Source organism: Jaculus jaculus, chromosome 6, assembly GCF_020740685.1.
Source record: "Jaculus jaculus isolate mJacJac1 chromosome 6, mJacJac1.mat.Y.cur, whole genome shotgun sequence".
In the NCBI taxonomy this organism is placed as follows: domain Eukaryota; kingdom Metazoa; phylum Chordata; class Mammalia; order Rodentia; family Dipodidae; genus Jaculus; species Jaculus jaculus.
Window position 1 is genome coordinate 3,331,843 of NC_059107.1, and position 26,596 is coordinate 3,358,438.

At 45.8% G+C, this 26,596-nt stretch overlaps 1 protein-coding gene across 4 annotated transcripts in view; it reads left to right on the top strand.

Moving 5' to 3' along the window:
* Positions 1-3,154, top strand: part of LOC101609317 (solute carrier family 22 member 4) — an 85,781-nt gene extending 82,627 nt beyond the window's left edge. For all 4 annotated transcript variants that reach the window (XM_045153567.1, XM_004666575.2, XM_045153568.1 and 1 more), the window contains exons 9-10: positions 6-141; positions 2,566-3,154. In XM_045153567.1, coding sequence (XP_045009502.1) covers positions 6-141; positions 2,566-2,641 — 212 coding nt within the window. In that variant the 3' untranslated portion in view covers positions 2,642-3,154. The remainder of the gene's footprint in view (positions 1-5; positions 142-2,565) is intronic.
* The last annotated feature ends 23,442 nt before the right edge of the window (positions 3,155-26,596 follow it).

Genomic DNA, 26,596 nt, shown 5'->3' on the forward strand with positions numbered 1-26,596 from the left:
TCCAGGAGCTTATAACCGAGTCCTGCCCTACGTCGTCATGGGCAGCCTGACGGTCCTGATTGGAATCGTCACCCTGTTCTTCCCTGAAAGTTTTGGAGTGAAACTGCCAGAGACCTTGGAGCAGATGCAGAAAGTGAAAGGGTAAGAGAAGGCTTCCGCGCCCAACCCTCCGGGCCTGGGCCACAGGAGCGCGAGGAGTGCCGGGGACCAGCTGTCGGTGGCCAAGCATGCTGCTGAGCAATGCTGAGTAAGACAGGGTGGAGACGACGTAGGAGTGGAAACCACTGGAGCAGGACAGAAGTCACGATGAAGCCCAAGGAACCGTGAGGATTCAGAGTATGATAAACAAAGAATCCATGTCACATCCGTTGAGAAGAGCAGGACTGCTCAGGAGGCTCATGTAGAGGGATCGCTTGAGCCCAGTTGGTGGGGACCAGCCTGAGCGATATAATGAAACCCAATTTCAGTGTGTTCATACATGCATGCAATAGACTTCAATTACTTAGTAAAAGATATTCAGCTAGACATTTTGGAATAAATAACAAAAGCCAAATTCTCCCAAATCCATCAAGATAAATTTCAGAAAGAAAAAAACAAGTTGGGCTGGAGAGATGGCTCAGCAGTTAAGGCACTTGCCTGCAAAGCCTAACCACCAGGGTTTGATTGCCCAGTACCTACGTAAAGCCAGATGCACAAAGTGGTTCATGTGTCTGTAGTTCATTTGCAGTGTCAGGAGACCCTAACATACCCATCCTTCCTCTCTCTCAGACTCTCTTGCTTCTTCTTTCTCTAATAAATAAATATTTTTAAAATGTAGAGCCCAAAATGTAAACTCACAAATCTTCCAGAAGGAAACATTAAAAATAAAATGCAAGCTCTCTCTCTCTCTCTCTCTCTCTCTCTCTCTGCCATTAGGGTTGTGTGGGTCTTTCTCTTCCTGACTCCAACCAGCTCTGACACCTACAGGATATTCTATAATCCAGTTCAATCTGGACACTACCTGCACGTGTAAGAGCCCAGTCCCAGACCTTGCCCTTGATGTAGATGCCAGACTCAAGTCACCCATCTTTTGTCTCACTTGTCCACAAAGCTTTGGGTTCCCACAACTCCCCATTTTTGGTTCAGTCATTTGCTAGAAGGGCTTGCAAGTCTCAGGAAGACAACTGAATTACTTGTATCGCTTTATTACAAGGGCTGGGGCAGCTTCCTGGTGAAGGAGTGTGGGGCGGGGTCTGTGAGGACCCTGAATGGGGGGCTGCTGACCCTGTGGGCTGGGGAGCACTTACTCTCTTGGCCCAAGGATGCATCCAGCAGCTCAGAAGATCTCTAAACCTACAACTGTTTAGAGGTTTCATGGCATGGGCTTGATTACTAATGGTTATTAGCATTTGTTAAGTAGTGGTTAGTTGGTCTTCTTAATTCTATCCACCGCCCCCCAACCCTGTGCAGCTGGGAGGCTCCAGGCTCCTAAAAAAAGGCAGCTTCTTTCTTGCCCTCGCCCCCATCCTGGAGCTAGCCAAGGACCCTCCCCGCCTTAGTGAACCAAAATGGCAATCACCCCCTCACTCAGGAAGTCAAAAGCTATTTAAGAACTCTGTGTCAGGAGCCAGAAACAAAAGCCAAACACCTTTCTTTGACACCACAGAGAAGCAAATATTTACAAGCTTGGTGGTTGATGGAGAAGTTGGGCCTCTACAGTAAATATGCCTGACTTCAAATTCCCAACTTACTAAATAAATGTGGGTAAATAATTTGCTCTCTCAGACCTCAGTACTTGCATTTATTATATGAGAATTCGCCGCATGGCCATTTGTGAGGTTGTGTGAAATGAATGGTTTGGCATGCCTGGCCATACAAAAGCGAAGTGTACACATGCATGGATCGGACCCTCACAGAACGGGAACAGCGAGACAGGCCAGGCTCGGGAAAGTTCCTTTGCGCAAGTTAACTACTTCAGGGCCAACTCTGACCTCCCCAAGTGCCATGCTTACTCCTTTCTGCAAGAAAACGGAGAGTTTAAATCTTGGCTTTTGAGGAGCCAGGGAGATGGCTTAGTTGGCAAAGTGCTGGCTACGCAAGTGTGAGGGATCCACACACATGCCAGCTGTGGCACCGCACGCCTGTAACCCAGCCCTGGGCAGGCGGAGACAGGTGTACCCCCAGAGCAAGCTGGCTAGCTACTCTAGCTGAATTAGTGGGTTCCATGTTCAGGGATGAAACCTATAGCAATACGCAAGGTGAAGAGTGATTGGATTGAGGAAGATACATGGTGTTGACCTGCACACACGCACACATGCACACACGCATGCACACCATCCACACATATGAATATGCATACACATGCATACCACTCACACTTATGCAGAAAAAAAATCTGAGTTTATGTTTAACCATGAAAATGAACCCAAATATAAAACACTAGGTCAACACTCATGTGATTCTTCGGTTAGAGTTTAAATAACTATTTGTTCATTGTATGTAGAAATGGTTTCCAATGTAAGTTTGGCATTTTAAAAGAAAAAGTCTTGAATCTTTCATTTTTCTTAGCAACCGTTTTATTTTCAGGTTCAGATGTGGGAAAGAATCAAGAGTCTCAGTGGAGGAAGAAGAAAATTCCAAGGTTCAAATAACTGCATTCTGACAAAATCTCTATAGCATTTGCCAGACTGAAAACAAATATGTAAGACTCCATGAGCTGAGTCCAGTGGCCCACACCAGCAACCCCAGCACTTGGCAAATGGTGACAGGAAGATAAGGAGTTCAAGGTCATCCTTGGCTACGTAGTGAGTTCAAGGTCAGCTTGGAATATATGAGATCCTGTCTCAAACCAAACACAAGCAAGTCGGAAGCAACGGACCGAGACAATGAGCACGGAGTGACGTGGACCTTGCTGTGGAGACATCTCCTCTAGTGAACTCTTGGCTGCTCTTCCTCCTTGCTTTTAAGACAAGCATTTCTAGAGAGACTTCTGACTAATTCAATGAAATAGGTTTCTTGAAAATGTGTTAATCAAGGACTGGTAAAATCTATATGAAGGGGCTGGAAAGATGGCTTAGCGGTTAAGCGCTTGCCTGTGAAGCCTAAGGACCCCGGTTCGAGGCTCGATTCCCCAGGACCCATGTTAGCCAGATGCACAAAGGGGCGCATGTGTCTGGAGTTCGTTTGCAGTGGCTGGAAGCCCTGGTGCACCCATTCTCTTTCTCTCTCTCTCTCTCTCTCTTTCTCTCTGTCTGTCTCTCAAATAAATAAATAAACAAAAAAATCCATATGAATGGCTGGAGAGATGGCTTAGCGGTTAAGCGTTTGCCTGAAGCCTAAAGACCCCGGTTCAAGTCTCGGTTCCCCAGGACCCACGTTAGCAAGATACACAAGGGGGCGCACACATCTGGAGTTCGTTTGCAGTGGCCAGAGGCCCTGGCACGCCCATTCTCTCTGTCTCTCTATCTACCTCTGTCTCTCTCTCTCTCTCTGTGTCCATCACTTTCAAATAAATAAATAAAAATAAACAAAAAAATCCATATGAAGATTAACACACATTTCCAAACGTACAAATGCTATCCAAGTAAAAAGTCATTGTATTAGCACAACTATTTGACAACTCTGTGTGTGTGTGTGTGTGTGTGTGTGTGTGTGTGTGCCAGCACAGTCAAATTTATAGCAATCTATGGAGCAACTCCTGTGATGCTATAACCAAATGATTATAGGGTCTACAGCTTTTGAGCCCTCGGATTCAATATAGGTTGATAGTTGTCACCCTGTACCAAATAGTTAACTTTATGATAATTGAATCTACACTGAACATATGAAGACTTTCTTTTACTCTTATAATTATTTGCTTAAAAAGAGTCTATTAAGGATTTACATAGTGTCTGAATTAGATGTTTATAAGTAATCTAGAGATGATATGAAGTATAAAGGGAGATACATGCATTGTTATATGCAAATACTTCCCTGCTTTACATACAGGATTCAGGCAGTCTCAGACTTTCATTTCCATGGGGATCCTGAAACCAATCCCCCCGTAGATATCTAAGGTTGACTACTTAAAATATTTGCATCCAGAAAATGTTATATGCTGGAATGGATTTGTTTTTTGAGGCAAGCCCAACAAATGGCCTGTTTGTTTGTTTTTTTAATGTGAAAGTGAGAGGAGAGAGAGAGAATTAGCACACCAGGGCCTCCAGCCACTGTAATCAAACTCCAGACACTTGCACCCCCTTGGGCACATGTGCTTATGTCAGTGTGTGGGTCTGGCTTACGTGGGACCTAGAGAGTCAAACATGAATCCTTAGGCTTCGCAGGCAAGCACCTTAACTGCTAAGCCATCGGTCCAGTCCTACAGTGGATTTTTTTTTAAATCACAGATGACCCTTCTGTTTCCTAAAACAATACATTTGACCAGTAACCAGACAGAAAACCAGGAAAACTGTACAGACCAAGCAGATAAGTAAAGATGACTTATTTGCACCACAGCCAAGAGGGGTGAGCTCCCAGAAGGAAGGCTTTTGGAGTTGAAATTGTTCTCACTGGTCCATACCTTCCAAAGCTTCTCGTGCAGCCTTTCAAAGTACGTGTCCCTGAAATCCCCACTAGCAAAAACCAGAGTGAGAAGCATGAAGATGTAAGCCACCTGTGGGAAATACGCGAATGAGCTAAAATAATAGCATGGAGTCACCATGAAACTCGGAGCCACAGGCTGTCTTGAAAGTGGCTTCTAGAGAGCAGTGCTGTGACAAACTGGCCCAGGAGCGTATCCAGTGGTACCTCGCTCTCCCGGTCAGTCAGGGAGCCACGACTTCCAGTATGCAATGGTGAAGGTCAACCCCCCAAACCGATGACGTTCAAGTGCAGTTTTGCATTACATGAATATTTTACAAAGGATCTTTGATGCGACTTCTCAATAAACCATCATCATTGCGAGATACTTATTTTGAACCTTTTCAACTTGGAATTGTCTATTTTGCTCTTTTTTATTTGTTTGTTTTTGAGGTAGTGTCTCACTGTAGCCCAAGGTAACCTGGAATTCATTCAGTAGTCCCAGGCTGGCCTCGAACTCACAGTGATCCGCCTACCTCTGCCTACTAAGTGTAAGGATTAAAGGCATGCAACACCATACCCAGCTAATTTTGCTCAATTTTTAATACATTTCTTTCTTTTTACCTTCCTTCCTTCCCCCTTTCTTCCCTCCTTCCTTCCTTCCTTCCTTCCTTCTTTCCTTCCTTTCTTTTGTTCATTTGTTTTTCAAGGTAGGTTCTTGCTATAGCCCAGGCTGACCTGGAATTCGCTCTGTAGTCTCAGGGTAGCCTCCAACTCATGGTGATCCTCCTACCTCTGCCTCTCTGGTGCTGGGATTAAAGGAGTGCGCCACCACGCCCGGCTTTAACACGTATTTTGTTTGAAGCACTAACGCACATTTTGATTGTTATTAAAAGTCTTTAGACTAGTTGACTCTTGCTCATTAGGGATGTGAGTACACAGCCTCCCTTGGCCACCTGGTGTTTTTTATCTTGCCCAGGGCGGCCTCCCCGATTGCCACTTCCTTCCACTCACGGGCCTCCGAGCTGCCTGTCCTCCAGAGACCTGTGGGCATCCTCCCAAGAAGCCGTCCTGGAACTCCCTTCCTGCTGAGGGGCGCTGTTCCCTTCTCGGTGCTCCGGTGCCACCTGTCACCCTTATTCAGTTGTCCCTTGAAAAGGCCATCAGCATGGGGAGCCAGGGACCAGTCTTAGCTTTTCACGCTCCCGAGAGAAGTCCGGCTTCACACGCTCTAGCATGTAGTGGACATTTGTTAGGTCTGGATCTTAAGTGTCCCCCAAAGCTCACGTGTTACAGGCTTGGCCCCCAGCTGATAGCACCATGGAAACGTGGTAGGTCCTCTAAGACATGGGACCCATTTGGAATAAGTAGATCATTAGCAAAGGGCTGTGCCCGCTAGGAAGATATCAGGACCTTGGCCCCTTCCTCTCTCTTTAGCTACAAATACATGAGAGAACTTTGGTCTGCCTATGTTCCCTGCTGTGGGGTGCAGCCAGACCATAAACCCAAAGTGATGAGGCCACAGGACACCAGATTGAAACTCTGACCCTTGAGCCAAAAACAAAGCCTCCCTCCTTTTAAATTGTTTATCACAGGTAATGTTGTCTCACATCAACAGAAAACTATCTAAAGCAGCATTTAATAAGTATTTATTTTAATTTAATTTAAATGCTTTAAAACTCTAAAACAGGGGCTGGAGAGATGGCCTAGCAGTTGGAGCACTTGCCTGTGAAGCCTAAGGACTCAGGGTCAATTTCCCAGCACCCTCATAAGCCACATGCACAAGGTGACACACGCATCTGACGTTTGGCCAGAGGCCCTGGTATGCCCATTCTCTCTCTCTCCCCCAAATCAATCAATAAATAAATATTTTTAAAAGACTCTAAATTGAATAAAGTGTTATATTTTAGCTGAATGCGGTGGCGCACGCCTTTAATACCAGCACTCGGGAGGCAGATGTAGGAGGATCACTGTGAGTTTAAGGCCACCCTGAGACTACATAGTAAATTCCAGGTCAGCCTGGGCCAGAGTGAGACCCTACCTCGAACCCCTCCCCCCAAAAAAAAGTGTTTTATACATAGACACTTGAATTTTATACAATTAAATATTAAGTACTTCTAGTGCCTTTTCTAAATATAAAAAGTAAGGATGTGGCATTTAACTTTTATTGCTGTTTTATGGTAGTATGTAATTTGTAATACCAAAAAGTGACTTTTAAAAATCTGTCTGTAAAAGGCAAAGTGAAGAAATGGATTGTATTTTTTTTAGTTCAAAATCTAATTAAAGCAATGTATACTGAAATGGTATTTGATGACATTCAAATAAACTGCTGTTTTGAAACATCTTTTTATCATTTATGGAGCTTTTACAAGGATTAAAGCTAAAATAACTTTTTATCTTTACTAAACTAAATGACAAACTTTTAAAGAACTTTATATACCAAAACATCTTTAAGTTAACACAAATTGGAAAAATGTGAACAAAATTATATCAGGCAAAATTACTTACCATCCTTTCTATATATGCCTCAATATTTTGTATTTCCACTGATGTGGAAGTTAACACAGAGGGCAAGGGCCTGAGTACACGGCCTTGGAGACCAACGCCCCAGGCCCTGGGCTCCAGCTCTGCCCGGGAACTGGAGCGAGTCCTCTCTCCCCGGGCTTTAGTATCCTGGTCTGTACAGGGAGCAGCTGCAGTTGCACGTGGGGGAAAGGGGGGGTAAGTGAATGACGCAGGCCATCCCTGATCCAATTCCTGATGTTTCATCCCTCTCATTTCACTCTTGCCGTCGCTTCCTTCCTTGTCTAGATTAAATTCTGTGCAGAATCTTCACAATCAGCTTCCTTCTCCACCTCATCTTTTGGGCCAACTTTTGCTGGCTAACTCCTATCCCCTACTGCTCACCGGCACATGCAGCTGGAAAATAAGAGAGAGAGGGCTGGGGAGACAGCTTAGCAGCTATGGCACTTGCCTGCAAAGCCTAAGGACACAGGTTTGATTCCCCAGTACCCATGTAAGCCAGATCCTCAAGGTGGTGCATGCATCTGGAGTTGGTTTGCAGCAGCTGGAGGCCCTGGAGTGCTCTCTCTCTGTCTCTTTCCTTCTTCCTCTTTCTCTCTCTCTCATAAAAAATAAGTAATAAATAAATAAATTACTTTTTAAAAGGTTAGTCTGAAGCCGGGCATGGTGGCGCATGCCTTTAATCCCAGCACTCGGGAGGCAGAGGTAGGAAGATCACCGTGAGTTCGAGGCCACCCTGAGACTCCATAGTGAATTCCAGGTCAGCCTGGGCTAGAGTGAGACCCTACCTCAAAAAAAAGAAAGAAAGAAAAATAAAAGGTTAGCCTGTTGGGCTTGCCCCTCTCCCCAAAAAAGAGGCCCCAGTTATCACTAGAAAACCTTTTATTTTATTTTATTTAGCTCCCTAAGACACTATACTTTCTTTGTTTGTATTTCTCTCCCTTTCCAGGAATGGTGGCGCACACCGTTATTCCCAGCACTCAGGAGGTAGAGGTAGAAGGATTGCTATGAATTCGAGGCCAGCCTGGGACTACAGAGTGAGTTCCAAGTCAGCCTGGGCTACAGGGAGACCCTACCTCGAAAAACCAAAAACTAACCTATTTCTCTCGTCTGTTTCTTTGCTGGTGTTTCCTAATACCCCTTACTGTCTCCCTCCCCCAACATACACACACAACATACACACTCTTGAATAGCCAGAACTTCTTCTTTGGGTTTCTTCCTTTAGGAAACAAAGTCTAGCATTATGCTTTTAAATAGTATATCTGGGGCTGGAGAGATGGCTCAGAGGTTAAGCGCTTGCCTGTGAAGCCTAAGGAGCCGGGTTCAAGGCTCAGTTCCCCAGGACCCACGTTAGCCAGATGCACAAGGGGGCGCACGCATCTGGAGTTCATTTGCAGTGGCTGGAGGCCCTGGCGCGCCCATTCTCCCGCCCCCCCCTCTCTCTGCCTCTTTCTCTCTCTGTCTGTCACTCTTAAATAAATAAATAAAAATGAACCAAAAAATTTTTTTAAATAGTATATCTGCATTAACAAGTACCATTTACAGGGCAAGAGCTTGCTATGTTTTGAATATGAAATGCACCTTCCCAAATGCTCACATGTTGGAGACTTGAATCCAGTCACTGAGGTTAATCTATTGATGAGCTCATATTAAACGGGTTATCAGGAGATTATTAGGAGGAGGAAGTGGAGGAATTAGATCACTGGGGACATGCCTTTGAAGGCCACCTTGACCCTTCCTGCCTGTCACGGCTTCCTGGCCCTGTGGGTGAGTAGGGTTCCTCCACCGGGCCCCTCCTCCACACTGTTTCTGCCTAAAAGCAGGGCAACCAAATGACCAGGAACTGAAACCTCTGGTGCCATGGGCCAAAACCAGTCTTCCCTCCTGTTTCTCTCAAATACTTATCATAGCATCAAAATAATAAAATTAAATTAAAAAAAAAACCACTAAACCAGGTGGTGGCACATGCCTTTAACCCTAGCACTTGGGAGGCAGAGGTAGGAGGATTGCCATTGCCATGAGTTCGAGGCCACCCTGAGACTCCATAGTGAATTCCAGATCAGCCTGAGCTAGAGTGAGACCCTGCTTCAAAAACAAAAAACAAAAAAAAAAAAAAGAAAAGAAAAAAACTAATGCTGAGCTGAACTGAACTGAGCATACTAACTTCTCACTCATACCCCCAATTGAAGGTCTTGGAGGTATAGTAAGTATCTCACACTTAACATATCCAATTTAATTTGTGTGCCTAATGTCCTCTCAAATCTTCCCTTCAGCAAATAACAGCTTCAGTTTTTTCTGATTGGCCGTTCTCTCGTATCCTGCATCCCATCTGCCAATGAGGTCTCTGGCCATAATGTCAACATATTCAGAGTCTGATTTCTTGCCTGGAGTCTACTGGCTTCCTAACGAATCCACCCCCTTTATTTCTCCCCTACTCCTCCTTAATCCACTACTCTCAGCATAGCGGCCAGAGTCACCTCAATCAGATTGTAAAGTATTTCTGATCAAAACCTTCCAAAACCTGCCCATCTCAGATTTTTTTAAAAAAATATTTTTTATTTTTATTTATTTGAGAGCGACAGACAGAGAGAGAGAATGGGTGCGCCAGAGCCTCCAGCCACTGCAAACGAACTCCAGACACGTGCACCCCCTTGTGCATCTGGCTAACGTGGGTGCTGGGGAATTGAACCTTGAACTGGGGTCCTTAGGCTTCATAGGCAAGTGCTTAACCACTAAGCCATCTTTCCAGCCCCAGATTTTTTTTTTAAGCACAAGCCCTGCGCCGGTGATACAGGTCATTTGGCCGCACGTCTAGTGTACACAAAGCCCTGGCTTCAAACCTTAGCACTGCATAACCTGGGTGTGGTTGTACACAACAGTAATCCCAGAACTTGGGGGGAAGAGGCAAGAGAATCAGGATCAGGAATTCAAGGTTATTTTAGGCTACATAGAAAGTTCAAGGCCAATCTGGGATACATGAAGCCCTGTCTCAAAAGACCAAAGAGATGGGCTGGAGAGATGGCTTAGTAGTTAAGGCTCTTGCCTGCAAAGCCATAGGACACAGGTTTGATTCGGTAGGATGCATGTAAGCCAGATGCACAAGGCGGTGCATGTGTCTGGAATTCATTTGCAGTGGCTAGAGGCCCTGATATGCCCATCCTCTCTCTTCCTCTCTCTCTCTCTCTCTCTCATTCTTTCTATCTCAAATAAATAAATAAAAATAAAAATATAAATATTTTTAAAAAGAGAGAAAGCTGGGCATGGTGGCACACGCCTTTAATCCCAGCACTTGGGAGGCAGAGGTAGGAGGATCACTGTGAGTTTGAGGCCACCCTGAGACTACATAGTGAACTTCAGGTCAGCCTGGACTAGAGTGAGACACTACCTCAAAAAAAAAAAAAAATAACAAGGACTCAAAGAGAGAGAGAGAAATAAGTTAGAGAAGAAACCCTTACCTGACCACTCTATTCAGGATAGCATTCTGTCCTCTTTCTTTTTCTTTCCTTCTTTCTTCCTTTCTTTCTTTTATTTTCTTTCTCTCTCTCTTTTTTTTTTTTTTTTCCCAAAGTAGGCACTCACTCTAGCCCAGGTTGGAACTCACTCTATAGCCCGAGGCTGGCCTTGAATTCCCAGGACTTCCTTGCCTTAGCTCCCGAGCTGGCATGAAAGGCACGCACCACCATGCCCCACTCTGTCCTGCCTAACCTGATTTGTTTTTCTCTGTGTGTTTATCACCTTCTGATGTCTTAACCGATTCACTCATTCTTTTGTTCCTTTCCTTCTCCCTGCACTTGAAGCTCTGTGAGGAGCATTTGTGGATCCTTGGCAATCAGAACAGTACTTGGTGGGATGGGGGGAGGTAGTTCAGTGGTTAAAGACTTGCCTAACAAGCTCAAAGGCATGGTTTAATCCCCAGTGCCCACCCCTCTCCACACAGTGCCTGACATATCATAAGTGCTTAATAGTAAGGTTGTGTTATACATGGTAGTAACACACTTGTAATCCCAGCACTCAGGAGCTGAGGCAGGAGGATTGCACTTAGTGTGAGATCCTATCTCAAACAAAATTTTGGCAAGTGGATGACTGTATTAATATTGTAGACATTATCAGAGATGAATTTTAAAAAGGCAATTGTTAGTTTTCAAAAGAGAAAACATTGGCTTATAAGCATTCAAGGAATGTTCTGCTTCACAAGTAACCAAAAGTCCTGATTAAAACAGAAAAATGACAGGCTGAAGAGATAGCTTAGCAGTTAAGCGCTTGCCTGTGAAGCCTAAGGACCCTAGTTCGAGGCTTGATTCCCCAGGACCCACGTTAGCCAGATGCACAAGGACATATGCTTCTGGAGTTCGTTTGCAGTAGCTGGAGGCCCTGGCGTGCCCATTCTCTCTCTCTCCCTCTGTCTATTGCTCTCAAATAAATAAATAAAATTTTAAAAATAGAGAAGTGACACTTCCCATGTAACACACAGGCAAAGATACTTGTCACCAGACACTAAAGAGAGTAACACAAAATAGGCTCTCTTTAGATGGGATAGAAATTGTTTTTTTTTTTTTTTTCTGGACAACAAATAGGCAAAGTGTTTCTTAAAATGCTTGGTCTATGGCTTTCTTTGGTTATGTTTGTTTTTTGAAGTATTAACTCCACAACTAGGAAATAATTAGAGATATAGTAACACTTCTAACTTCTATATATACACATGTTTATTATTTGTAAAATATTGAAGTATAAAAATAGCTACGTGATGAGCCAGGTGTGGTTGTGCACACCTTTAATTCCAGTACTTGGGAGGCAGAGATAGAAGGATCTCTGAGAGTTCGAGGCCACCCAGAGACTACATAGCGAATTGCAGGACAGCCTGAGCTAGAATGAGACCCTACCTCGTAAAACAAAACAACAAATAAAAGCTAAGTAAATAATGGCATGTCCCTTAGAAAGAACATTATATAGCCTTCAGAGATTGTATTTAAGAATTGTTTTTAGGGTCTGGGGAAATGGCTCAGAGGTTAAAGGTGCTTGCTTATAAAGACTGCCAACCTAGATTCAATTTCCCAGCTACATCATAAAGCCAGAGGGATATGTGTATGCAGCAGCAAGAGACACTGGCAGACCAATACTCTCTCTCTCTCTCTTTATTTATTTATTTATTTGAGAGAGAGAAAATGGGCACACCAACGCCTCTAGCCACTGCAAACAAACTCCAGACACATGTACCATTTTGTGCATCTGGCTTATATGGGTTCTGGGGAATTGAACTTATGATGCCTTAACCACTAAGCAATCTCTCCAGCCATGTATATGTGTGTGTATATTTAAATTATTCTTTAAATTTATTTTTATTTATTAGAGACAGATGAAGACAAAGAGAGAATGGGCACACCAGGGCCTCTAGCCACTGCAAATGAACTCCAGATGCATGTGCCACCATGTGCATCTGGCTAACGTGGGACCTGGAGAATTGAACCTGGGTCCTTAGGCTTCACAGACTAGCACCTTAACTGCTAAGCTATCTCTCCAGCCCTATTTAAGTTATTTTTAGTAACATGATAAAATGCTTGCAATATAATGAAAGAATTGAAGACCAGTATGAGGTTTGGGGAAATGGTTCCGCGGGCTAGAGCTTTGGCTGGGCAAGCAAGGGGCCTGAGAGAGCCTGCAACAGCCTGAAATTGAGCCCCAGCACCCATGTTTTAAAAAGCTGGTCATGGGCTGGAGAGATGGCTTAGCGGTTAAGCGCTTGCCTGTGAAGCCTAAGGACCCCGGTTCGAGGCTCGGTTCCCCAGGTCCCACGTTAGCCAGATGCACAAGGGGGCGCACGCATCTGGAGTTCGTTTGCAGAGGCTGGAAGCCCTGGCACGCCCATTCTCTCTCTCTCCCTCTATCTGTCTTTCTCTCTGTGTCTGTCGCTCTCAAATAAATAAATAAATAAATTTAAAAAATTAAAAAAAAAAAGCTGGTCATGGCCATGTATATCTGTACCCATGCCTGTGGGGAGCAGAGGCAGGACATCGCTGTGCTCACTGGTCAGCCAACATGACTGAAAAAGAACAAACCAGCAGCTCTGGGCTGAGTGAGAGGCTTGGTCTCAAGGAGACAACTTGGAAGAGCAATGGAGGAAGGTAAGTGTGGGGGCTCCTGTCACCTCCACACGGGAGCGCATGGGCTCATGCGTGTGCACACACAGGTGTGTATGCTACACGTACACCACACACATGCCAAAACTTAAAAATTAAAAAAAAAAAAAGGGCTGGAGAGATGGCTTAGCGGTTAAGCGCTTGCCTGTGAAGCCTAAGGACCCCGGTTCGAGGCTCGGTTCCCCAGGTCCCACGTTAGCCAGATGCAAAGGGGGCGCACGCGTCTGGAGTTCGTTTGCAGAGGCTGGAAGCCCTGGCACGCCCATTCTCTCTCTCTCTCTATCTGCCTTTCTCTCTGTGTCTGTCGCTCTCAAATAAATAAATAAATAATTTTTAAAAAAAATTAAAAAAAAAACATGAAAGTCAGACGTGGTGGCGCACGCCTTTAATCCCATCACTCAGGAAGCAGAGGTAGGAGGATTGCCATGAGTTCAAGGCCACCCTGAGACTCCATAGTGAATTCCAGGTCAGCCTGGGCTAGAGTGAGGCCCTACCTCAAAAAACCAAAAAAATTTAAAAAAAAACATGAGTTGGGCAGGGTCACACATATGTGCAATCCTGGCACTTGAAATCTGAGGCAGGAGGATCACGGTTTCCTACATAGCAAGACCTGGTCTCAAAACAACAACAAAAAGAAAATTGTCAGGTGTGGTGGTGCACACCTGGAGTCCCAGCACTGCAGAGGTGAAGGCAGGAGGATCAGGAGCTCAAGGCCAGCCCCAGCTATTTAGCAAGCATGAGGACAGCCTGGGCCTGTCTCAAAACAGGAAAAATCAATTATGAGTATTAACTGAAAAATGAATGAATAAACTAACTGTGTTAAAAATACATGAAAGACACCAGGCGTGGTGGCAAACACCTTTAATCAGGCAGAGGTAGGAGGATCACCTGAGACTCCATAGTAAATTACAGGTCAGCCTTGGTCTGGAGAGAGACCCTATCTTGAAAAATCAAGAAAAAAAAAGTTGCCAGGCATAGTGGCACACGCCTATAAAGCCAGCACTCAGGAGACAGAGGTAGGAGGACCACCGAGAATTTGAGGCCACCCTGAGACTACATAGTGACTTCCAGGTCAGCCTGGACTACAGTGAGACCCTACCTCAAAATACCAAAAATAAAAGTAAATAATTGTATTTTTTGTCTCCTCGTCTGCCAGATCTTGGTCATTGTTCTCCTTCTTTTCTTGGTGTTGGGGATGAACCCAGAAACTCCGGCATCCTAAGCAAGGACTTCACCCCCCAGATGGATCTTGGGAAGCAAAGATAAAGACTGCAGAGCCCTGGTCAACAGAGAGGTCTCAGTACAGACAGATTATAAAATGGCTTCAGGGCTGAAGAGATGGCTCAGCAGTTTCAGGCACTTGCTTGCAAAGCCTGCTATTCTGCATTCAATTCCCAAGTTACCCACTTAAAGCCACATAAGTGGCGCATGCATCTGAAGTTGGTTTGTAGTCGCACAAAGTCCTGGAATGCCCATTCTCTCTGTCTCTCTTTCTCTCCCTCTGTTTGCACATAAACAAATAAAATATAACGTGACTTCAGCAAGCACCCAGCCTGGTGGCCCGAGCTGTGGCCTAGCTCCAGGAGGCTGAGCGCCAGGTCAAAGTCATTTTCTGCCTCTTCTCACACTTCTTGCTCAGACGCTTATGCAGCAGTCACCTCTACCCTGGTTTAGACCAAGCCAAGCTGGTTCTGCTGAGGTGAATTACCTTATCACCAAGGTTATATTTAACAGACTGCTAAACAGTTTGTAAAAGAAAAAAAAAAAAAATGAGGCTTGAACCATTACCCAGTGCCTCATAAGAGAACCTTGATCCAAGCTTCTTCCAACACTGAAAATGTCAGCTTCTGCCAAAGGCTCTATTCTGTCCCCGCCAAGGGGCTTCACACCCTGCTCTGCCCACCTGCCCTCCCTCCTGCTCTGAAACTCCTGGCTCTGTCCTGAGCATCACCCTGCCATTGGAGACAAACGGCTCTCTTTGTTTGAGTATACCTCTGGCTGCTCCTTCCTCTCCCCAAAGCCTAGCTTTCCTGCTGAACGCACCCCTTCCTTTCAGACCTTCAAAGGAGCCTGCTCATTTCTCACCTGCTGTGGACTTGAGAGCTAGGCACCTTCCCTACTTCCCATAGCAGTCTCCAAACCATGATGCCTTCACCTTCACGTGTATAAAATGCCCCTCTTGGCTGGAGAGATGGCTTAGTGATTAAGGCACTTGCCTACAAAGCCAAAGGACCCAGGTTCGATTCTCCAGTTCCCACGTAAGCCAGATGCACAAGGTGGCACATGCATCTGGAGTTCGTTTGTAGTGGCTGGAGATCCTGATGTGCTCATTCTCTCTCTCCATTTTTTTCTCTCTCAAGTAAATAAATTCAATTAAGTAGCGTTTTAATGCCACTCTTGGATGTTCTGGGCTCCTCTAGTAGCTGCCATCAAGCGTGCGTCTGGCTACTCAGCCACACAGTGAGCTCTGTGGAAACCGGCTCTGAGCACATGGACCTCTGTGCCGGGGAGAGTGAGTGATCCTCCACCTCACCTCCCAGCACTGACCTTTCCCTGAGTGATCCCGACACGCCCTGGGCCCCGTGAATCCCCGCCACTCCCCCTCACCCTGGGGACTTTGTTTTCTTCCAGCCCCGTTGGCTTTGACCTGCTATGCTTTCTCTCCAGTTCTGGGCTCCACCCCTCGCTGGCAGCCCCTCAGTTCACTCACACGCTTGCTACCACCTCGGTCCTCCCCTTGATGGTCTTGCAGAATCTAAGTCAAGGGAAATCAGCCCATTTTTCTCTTCACTCTCAAGCCAGGCTGCCGGATTAAGATACCAGAGCGAAAGGACATCACGGATGGGGTGAAGGAACCCTGGAGCTGGGGGGCCGCGACAAGTACACTGAGGAAACATGAATCTGTAAAAACAACCTGTTAGGGTGGCTGCTAAAACAAAACAAAAGAATACCAGAAAATAACACTGTCGGTGAAGATGTGGGGACATTGGAACCTTCGGGTATTGCCGATGGGAATGGAAAATAGTACGGCTTACACACCCACAACATGGAGGCTCTTCAGAAAACAATCATAGGGGGCTGGAGAGATGTCTTAGCGGCTAAGCGCTTGCCTGTGAAGCCTAAGGACACCGGTTCAAGGCTCGATTCTCCAGGACCCACGTAAGCCAGAGGCACAAGGGGGCGCACGCATCTGGAGTTCGTTTGCAGTGGCAAGAGGCCCTGGCACACCCATTCCCTCTCTCTCTCTCTCTCTCTCTTTCTGCCTTTTTCTCTCTCTGTCTGTCTGTCATTCTCCAACAAATAAATAAATAATAAAGCTTTGTAGTAGAATGCTTGACTACCATGCACAGAGCCTTAGGTTTGAGTCTCAGTACCACAAAAAAAAAAATCATAAGTTAAACACAGAGTTACCACATGATAATGTCATCCAGCAGCCTCATATCTAGATGTATGCCCAAAAGGCTGGAGTGCAAGCACGCATATAGATGTTTGTTATACACATGTTCATAGCATTGTTTACAACAACAACAACAAAAGGAGAAGCTGGGCTGGAGAGATAGCTTAGCGGTTAAGGTGCTTGCCTGTGAAGCCTAAGGGCCCGGGTTCGATTCCCCAGGACCCATGTAAGCAAGATGCGCATGGTGGTGCGTGTGTCTAGAGCTTGTTTGTAGGGACTAGAGGTCCTGGTGTACCTGTTCTCTCTCTCTCTCTCTCATAAATAAAAAACAAATGAATACTTAAAAAAATCGGCTCCAGTTCCTCAAGCTAAAAATCTAGGCATCACCATGAATTTCTGTCCCTCATGCCCATACCCAGCAGTACTAGCAATGTTACCATTTGTTTCCTACGTGTGTGTGTGTGTGTGTGTATGTGTGTATGAATATATATGTGTACCTGTGTGTGTGTGTATTTGATGGTGGGATCAAACCCAGGATCTTGTATGTGCCAAGTACATGCTCTACCACTGAGTTTCACCCTCTGCCTCCAGAACATGGTCTGAATTCCTCAAGTAATTTCTTCCACAGATACCCTCTGGTTCAGGCCTGTGATACTAAGGTAAGCTTCCATGCAGAGAGACTGGAAGCTAAGAAACACTTGTGTATGATGCTGCCGTAGCAACCCATTTCCATGTCGGTTGACATTCATCTCTCTTTTTAAAAAAATTTTTTGTGTATTTTTATTTATTTATTTGAGAGCAACAGACAGAAAAAGAAGGGGGAGAGAGAGAGAGAATGGGCACACCAGGGCTTCAAGCCACTGCAAATGAAGTTCAGAGGCGTGTGCCCCCTTGTGCATCTGGCTAATGTGGGTCCTGGGGAATCGAGCCTTGACCCAGAGTCCTTAGGTTTCACAGGCAAGTGCTTAACCGCTAAGCCATCTTTCCAGCCCCATACATCCCTTTTATGATTGAAATCAGGCTCGGTCTTCCCAGTTCAAAAGTGCTCCAGGACTTCCTCACCTGGAACACCACTAAGTCCTTGCAGGGATACCCGCAGACGCCGCGGCCTCGGCCTGAACTGTCCGCTCTGATCACCGCGTTTATCACGCCAGTCTTCCCGCTGGGCCCTCTCATCACGTGCCCTGTGGTCAGCTGCTTTTCTGCCTGGCACACTCATTCCTCTGTTATTTACACGAGAGGCTCCTCATCCTTGACCTGGGCACACATCGGAGCTCCATGCTCGCTCCCCAGTGGGTCTCCCCACGAGAGGCCAGCCTGGCCCGCAGCCCCGTCTCTGCTGGTCCTGTCAGCACCGTCCACTGTGCGAGGTTTCCATCTGTCTCACAGCATGTCATCCGTCTCTCCTCCTTTCCCCAACTAACATGTGCGCTCAGAGAGAACAAATGCCTCATTTCTTTCCCCAAATCCGAGAACCCAAAACAATGTTTGGCATGTAAATGTAACAGCCTATTCATACATACACCCGGGGAAGTGAGGAATTAAATAACATGAGTGACCCAAAGCTCCTGTGAAGACAGACATATGCATAAAACTTCTTTGGGAAGACTCATTTATGTTTATTTTTTAATTCAAAGACTCACTTTTAAAATTTATTTATTAGAGACAGAGGGAGGGAGAGAGAGAGAGAGAGAATGAGAATAGACATGCCAGGGCCTCTAGACACTGCAAACGAACTTCAGACACATGTGCCACCATGTGCATCTGGCTTACATGGAACCTGGAGAATTGAATCTGGGTCCTTAGGCCTTACAGGCATGTGCCTTAACCACTAAGCCATCTCTCCAGCCAGGAAGACTCAGTTTTATTTTATTAGTTTTTTAGACAAGGTCTCACTTGGCCTTATACTGGCTGACCTAGCTTCCTGGGTGCTGGGATTAAAAGCATGTATCACTATACTCAACTGAAAATTTTTATTTTATTTTATTTTTTTTAAGTTAGGGTCTCACTTTAGCCCAGGCTGACCTGTAATTTACTGTGTAGTCTCAGGGTGGCCTTGAACTCACAGCAACCCTCCTACTTCTGCCTCTTCAGTGCTGGGAATAAAGGCATGCAGAACCATGTCAGGGACAAAAACCCATATTTTAAAGCCGGGTGTGGTGGCACACGCCTTTAATCCCAGCATTTGGGAGGCAGAGGTGGATAGATCACTGTGAGTTCAGGGCCACCCTGAGACTCCATAGTGAATTCCAGGTCAGCCTGAGCTACAGTGAGACCCTACCTCAAAAAACCAAAAAAAAAAAAAAAAAAAAAAAAAAAAAAAACCATGCACAGGAGCTAGAGAGATTGCTCAGTGGTTTGGGGGCTTGCTTGAAAAGCCTGCTGGCCCAGGTTCAATTCCCCAGTACCCACATAAAGCCAGATGCACAAAATGGTGCCCATGTCTGGGGTTTGTTTGCAGTGGGAGGAGGCTCTGGCAAGCCATTCTCAATCTCTCTCCCATTCTGTCTCTCTCTCTCTTGCTGTAAATATATTACAAAAAAATAAAAATCCATGCACAGTGGGTGGATGAACAGCAGGGGCGGAAGAGACCTCAACATCCTTCTCCTTGCTGATGCCGAAGTGCTAATGTTGGACAAAACCTAGACGTCTGCCTTTACTCTTTTCCCAGAGAGGATGAGAAGTTGACTGACAAATAATACTCGCACGTGTTCATAGCATACAACACTACCCGGACCTTTAGGAGTGCAGAGGCTTTTATCACATGCCAGTCATGAGACTGCAGGATTGACATTCGCCTGCTGTTTTTTTGATCTTGTATTGGTCCATCTTGTCTTGCTATGCCCCCATTCCTCCATTTTGGAATGGGGGTGTTTATTCTATGCTGTTGTGTATTTGAAGTATGTAGATAATATTTTGATTGTACAGGGCTCACAGTTAAGAGACTGTCTTGGGCCTCACATGAGACTTTGGACTTTTGAACAGTGTTGGGACTGGTGAAGACTGTGGGGACTTTTAAAGTTGGACTGAGTGCATTTTGACCCCAGCTGGTGTGGCCTTTGGGAAGGAGGAGCCTTGCTGGAGGAGGTGTGTCGTTGGAGTCGGGCCCTGGGATCTCATAGAGAGCCCAGCTTGCCATCGTTACGGAGCTCACTCGCTCTACAGCTCCGCTGCTGCTTTGGGGGTGTGATACCAGGCTCTCTGCTTTACCATGCTTTCCCCACCATGATGATGAAAACTGGAAGCCAGATATAAACCCTTTCCTCCCAGAAGCTGCTTCTAGTCAAGTGTTTTGACCCAGCATGCTGTGCCACTGAACATCAGAACTTACTCTTCCTATCAAATAGTAACACTAGACTCGTTGATGGAGCACACACACACACACACACACACACACACACACACACACGTCACTACTCTGATCTGTAAGATCAACTTTGTAAGATCCCACTTATGCGGGAGGTCATACACACGTACACACATACAACAGTTCTCTTTAACCCTTCACCTATTGATGGTTCTCTGACTGTAAATAGGGCTGCAGTGAGCAAGGGCGTGCAGGTGTCTTTTCAATACACTAATTTAATTTCCTTTGGATATATGCCCAGAAGTGAATCGCTAGATCATGTAGTAAATATACAGATTCTTTTTTGTTTGGTTTTGGTTTTTCAAGGTAGGATCTCACTCTAGCCCAGGCTGACCTGGAATTCACTATGTAGTCCCAGGGTGGCCCTGAACTCACAGTGATCCATCCACCTCTGCCTCCCGAGTACTGGGATTAAAAGTGTGTGCCACTACCCTTGGCTAAAAAACTAAATTTATTTGCTGGGGTGGGGGGCGGGCTGGGTAGAGGACACAATGAGCACAGATGAACTCAAAATTCATGTACCACTTTGCATATCTGACCTTATACCAGGGTTGAACCTGGGCCTGTGGGCTTTGAAAGCAAGGCCATTACCACTGAGCCGTCTCCCTGGCCCTGTTTTTTGTTTTGTTTGTTGTTTTTTGAGGACCCTCCATACTCTTCTCTGTAACAGCCATACTAACTTACACTCCCACAAGGAGTGCATTAGAACGCCTCTCTGCTTTTGCATGTGTGTTTGTACATGTATGTGCAGTTGCTTGCACTCCACGGGAGGCTCAAGGAGAACATACGTATTTTCCTTGTGACGGAACCTCTCACTGAACTTAGAACTGCCACCGTGTTTTGCGTAGGGAGTGCGCACATATGTGCACGTGCGTGTGGAGAATAGAGCTCAATTCCAAGCTTAATTTCTAAGGAACGCTGCCCACCTTTTAGTTTTGTTCGCACGTGTGACTGTGCAGTTTGGCGTTGGGAGTGGTGGTGGGGAGCTCTGTACGCACAACTATGTGCCATGTGGTTCCTCCCTACGTGCTTGCGGGCAGTAGCCAGAGCAGAACAGGTGTCCTGCTCCATTGATCTTCTGCCTGCTCTTATTTGAGCCAGAACCTGATCCCTGAGCTTGCTGGAGTCATCCCCCGCCCCCGCCTCCAGGCCCCGGAGCTCCAGCTATTCTCGGGTCTCTGCTCCCCTGCGGGACTAGAGTTCCAGATGCATGTGACCTCTCCCAGCGAGCGCTTTGTGCAGATCCTGGGGCGGGGGGGACTTGGGTGGCCACTCAGGCACAGGAAGTGCTCTCAAGTGCTGAGCAGTCTTTTCAGCCTCTGCCAACTTTGTTTTAACACAGGGTCTTTGGCCTGGAGCTTGCCAAATAGGCCAGACCGGCGGGCCAGTGAGCTCCGGTGATCCACCTGTCTCTTCTTCCTTAGCCCTGGGATTACAAGAGTCCACCACCACCCGTGGCATTTTTGGGGTGGGTCTGGGGATCGAGTTCAGGTCCTCACACTTGCGAAGCAAGCAGTTCACCAACTGACCTATCTCTCCTGCCCCTGAATGTGCTTCTTTTCTTAAAATTTTTGTTTATTTTTATTTATTTATTTGAGAGCAACAGAGAGAGAGAGAGAGAATGGGCACATTAGGGCCTCCAGCCACTGCTAACGCACTCCAGATACGTGCGCCCCCTTGTGCATCTGGCTAATGTGGGTCCTGGGTAATTGAGCTTCGAACCGGGGTCTTTAGGCTTCACAGGCAAGTGCTTAACCGCTAAGCCATCTCTCCAGCCCTTAATGTGTTTCTTCATTGTCCACCATTCAAAGTAAAACTAACAACGACAGCTGTTAATTATTTTATTTTAATGTGAGCTAGGCCCTTGAGCTGAGCACTATAAGGCTGGGAAAGTGAAGCATGAAAATTTAAGAACTTTCCCAAGCACATAAGCCAGGAACTGAATGATCAGCAGTCAGATTCTAATCTTCCTACCATAGCCAGAGGCTTAAGCTCTTAGCCAATCCACTCTACTGTCTTTTATCTTGGAAGCAATTAGAATGTTCATCTATAGATTTTACTCTGTGGGCTAAAAAGTCAAGTTTATCAAGGAACGTTAGTTGTCTATTCTTCAGAATTTTAATTTATTGTTCAAATAGTTGTGTATTAGTTGTCTATTGCCTTGTTACCTAATATACCCAAATTTGGTGACATGATCCCCATGAGTCAGGTCTCAGATAGTTGTCAGTAATACTAACACTGTCCAGACTCAAATGACACTAAGGAGTCACTTCCAAGGTCACTCAAGGGTGTCTGGGTGACCCAGTGCCTGTCACTGTGTCTGGCGGACTCCAACTGCTGCCATCATGTGGGCTCCTCTGCTGTAGAATGGCTTTTTCCTCTGGTCAGAACCATCCCGCAGTCAACGTGGAACAGAGGTAAATAACCTTGGCCCTGTAGTCATGGTAACAAAATAAGTAAAACTGGGAACTGGAGATATGGCTTAGCTATTAAGGCGTTTACTTGCAAAGCCAAAGGACACAAGTTTGATTCTCCAGGACCCACGTAAGCCAGATGCACAAAAGGGTGCACATGTTGGTTCACCAACTTGGATTTAGATGGCGTTGTCACTTTGGTCAGCTTCTAGTGCCAGGTCTGCTCCCTGAGAAAGGGACAGTTGATCTAGCTGCATCAGAAGATGACCTTGTAGGCAGAAGAACAGCTCCAGGACCATACGCAGAAAGGGAAAGGCAAGGGTGGAGGGGGACAGGCGTGCACAGTAACCCGAGAGCACGAACACACTGGTCTTTATCTCCAGTTTGGCTCTGTGGGGTCCTACTGGGAATCACGGACATCCTCCAGCTACTTTGGGTTCCTGGCATGAGACAATCCGCTGCAGGAGTGCCCATTCCTGGAATCTGAGTTAGGTTGGGAAGGAGAAATAACTACAAAGTTGAGAACAAATGTGAGGGACAAAATAGAATCCACAAGACCTGGGTCCCCCTTCAGAGGACGCAAAGGACAGGTGCAAAGAAGCCTCTGCTCATCACCACTGAAGCCATGGGGATGTCACCATTTCTGCTGAAGACACAGACACCAGCCTGGTGCAAACAGGAGAGATGAGACCCGCACAGGAATGAGCACCAGGAGGTGGGGCTATTGCCGGCTATCTGGGAAGCCAGCCAGCTACCACATCTGCTGCTGCTTGAATCCAGTTGATCTGTTTGAATCTACTATCTGCAATATAAATCAGTTTAAGCTTCTCTTATCTTTCAAACAGGAACGTTGGCCTGGAGAGATGACTCAGCGTTTAAGGCCCTTGCCTGCAAAGTCTAACCACCGGGGTTTGATTCCCCAATACCCATGCAGAGCCGGAGGTACAAAGTGGTGCTTGCATTTGGAGTTTGTTTAGCATGGCTAGAAGCCCGGGTATGCCCATTCATTCCTCATCCCTCACCCCCGTCTCTCTCTGCATGCAAATAAAAAGTAAATAAAACATTTTAAAATAGGAACATTGTGGGCTAGGGATATAGCTCGGTGGTAGAGCCCTTGCCCAGCTTGCATAAAAACCCTAGGTTCCAAATAAACAAAACAGGAACATCTTAATTCAGAATCTTAAGGGATGGAGGCTCAGATAGCTAGTTGATCTCGATTCTTATCCCTTCCATCCTTTAAAAGGAGCTGTTTATATAATACCAGATAGTAATCACAGCCCCAAAGGTGGCTCTTGGTTAGGTGCATGTGAACAAGGTATTTATGAAAAATAAGACGTTTTCACCTTGTTTGTTATGGACTGGAGTCCACATTCTTTTCATAGAAGCTTCCATTTGTTTAAAACTGAGAATGTTTAACCGGGCATGGTGGTACACGCCTTTAATCCCAGCACTCGGGAGGCAGAGGTAGGAGGATTGCCATGAGTTCGAGGCCACCCTGAGACTACATAGTGAATTCCAGGTCAGCCTGGACTAGAGTGAGACCTTACCTCAAAAAAAAAACCAAAAATCTGAGAATGTTTTAGAATATTAGAAACATTCATTTTCAAGTAGTTTCAAATAAGGACTGCTACTCAGTTAAAATGTTATGGGCTGGAGAGATGGCTTAGAGGTTAAGGCACTTGCCTGCAAAGCCAAAGGACCCAAATTCCCCATTACCCAAATAAAGCCAGATGCACAAGGTGGAACATGTCTGGTGTTTGTTTGCCTTGGCTAGAATCCCTGGCATGCTCATTCTCTATCTGCCCCTCTCTCTCTCTCGAATAAATAAATAAATAAATAGAATAACTTTTTAAAAATTAAAATGTTAGGCTGGGCATGGTGGCACATGCCTTTAATTCCAGCACTTGAGAGGCAGAGTTAGGAGGACCGCCACAAGTTCGAGGCCAGCCTGAGACTACATAGTGAATTCTAGGTCAGCATGGGCAAGAGCAAGACCCTACCTCAAAAAGCCAAAAATAGGTAAGTAAATAAATAAATAAAATGTTAGGAAGAGTAAAGTAGGTCTAAGGCCATACCACCCTGAATGTGCCCGATCCTGGAAGCTAAGCAGCTGGACTTGGATGGCAGCACTTGTTTGGAAGAAAGCCTATCTAGGCTTCTGAAGGCACAGCCGTGCATGTTCAGGAAACAGGGAAAGCAAACAGGAAAGTACAAAGAAATAACCAATATTGTGACAACATCTTATAGTGGTTTGATTGAGGTGTCCCTCATAAACTTAGGTGTTCTGAATGCTAGGTTCCCAGATGATAGATATGTGGGAATTAATGCCTGCTGGAGGCAGTGTATTGTGGGGGGGGGGGTCACTTATGGGTGTTATAGCCAGTTTCCCCTTGCCAGTGTTTGGCACACTCTCCTGTTCCTATTGTCCACCTGATGTTGGCCAGGGGCTGATGTCCACCCTCTCTCTGCTCATGCCATTGTTTTCCCTGACATCATGGAGCTTCCTCTCAAGTCTGTAAGCCAAAAGAAACCTTTTTCCCAAAAGCTGCTCTTGGTCAGGTGGTTTCAACCAGCCATGCCAACCTGACTGAAACACATCTTCGGCATTATTTTTTTAAATAGATTTTTTAAATTTTTTGTTCATTATTTATTTATTTATCTGAAAGCAACAGACACAGAGAAAAAGGCAGATAGAGAGAGAATGGGCACGCCAGGGCCTCCAGCCACTGCAAATGAACTCCAGACATGAGCGCCCCCTTGTGCATCTGGCTAACGTGGGTCCTAAGGAATCGAGCCTCGAACGGGGGTCCTTAGGCTTCACAGGCAAGCGCTTAACCGCTAAGCCATCTCTCCAGTCCATGTCATTATTTTTTATATAGCCTCATTATAAGTTTTAGGCTGGCCTGGAGCTCACTACATCACCCAGGCTGCCCTCATAGTCATGATCTTCCTGCCTCTGCCTACTAAGTGCTGGGACTGTATGCATGTGCCAACCACACCCAGTTCATGATTTTTTTTTAAATCTACTATGCTTTATGGAAATCTTTGTATTTCCTTGTCTAAAACTTGCCAGCAATGCTAATTCTCATTCTGTATTTTTATTTCCGATTTAAGATTTAGTGTGTATTAAATATCATGGTCACTATTATTTTTTAAAGTAGACTAGCACTGAGTCACTCCCACCAAATCCCCATCCCCACAAAAACTTTTAAATTACTATTCATTTGTAAAGAAAGAGAAAGAGAGAGAGAATAGACATGCCAAGGCCTCTTGCCACTGCAAATGAATTCCAAATGCATGTGCCCTTTGTGTATCTGGCGTTAAGTGGGTATTGGGAGAATCAAACCCCAGTTGTTAGACTTTGCAGGCATGTGCCTTAACCACTCAGCAATCTCTCCAGCCTGCGACCAAGCATTTTGAGATGTGGCTACCTAGAGTGAGTGGAAGTGTGCTGTAAAATGCACATGGAGCTACTAAGACTTTGTATAGGGAGCAGTGATCAACGATTTTTTTTACATAAACTACAAACATATCATTGTACTCCGTTGGACAATGCTGCTTCAGAATTTATAGCATGGTCACTCTATTTTTACATCACACAATCTTTTTTATTATTAGGACATATTATTTGTACAAAGTAATGAGCTTCATCATCTGTTTTATTTTTAATTACGTCAGCTCCAAGCTAACTACAAAAATAACTAATCTGGTGGCTTAATCCTGGATCAGCATCCTTAATCTTGAAGTTAAAATTTTACGTTTGCTTGAACATGTTAAGGAACAACAAAATGACACGAGCGTGACAAGATACAGTTGTATCTTGTCACAGCAAAGGGTGAGATTCAAACGCCACTGGCCCCCAGCCTCAGTGTCGCGGTGATTAAAAATTCCATTTTCCAAATCATGTCACGTTTATAAAGATGAAGTGACAAGGGCAGGTGTCAATGAGACTAGGCCAGTCATATTTCCTCTCTGGAGTGGGCAAGAAGCCGAGAGGGGGATCTATTTGCATACTTGAGCTCCCCACGTCCCGGGCCTGGGGACTCTGTCCCAGTGAGCAGACCGAGGGAATCCGCTCGGGGGCGTGTCCACGGAGGCCCCGCCCACCTCCCGCCCCGCCCACTCCTGGCGGCCCTCGCCGCACGCGCAGGCGCAGGCCCCGCCCACCGCGCCTCGCCCCGCCCCCGCCGCGCTTCGCCGTGCTGCCCGGTCGGCCGGCAGGTCC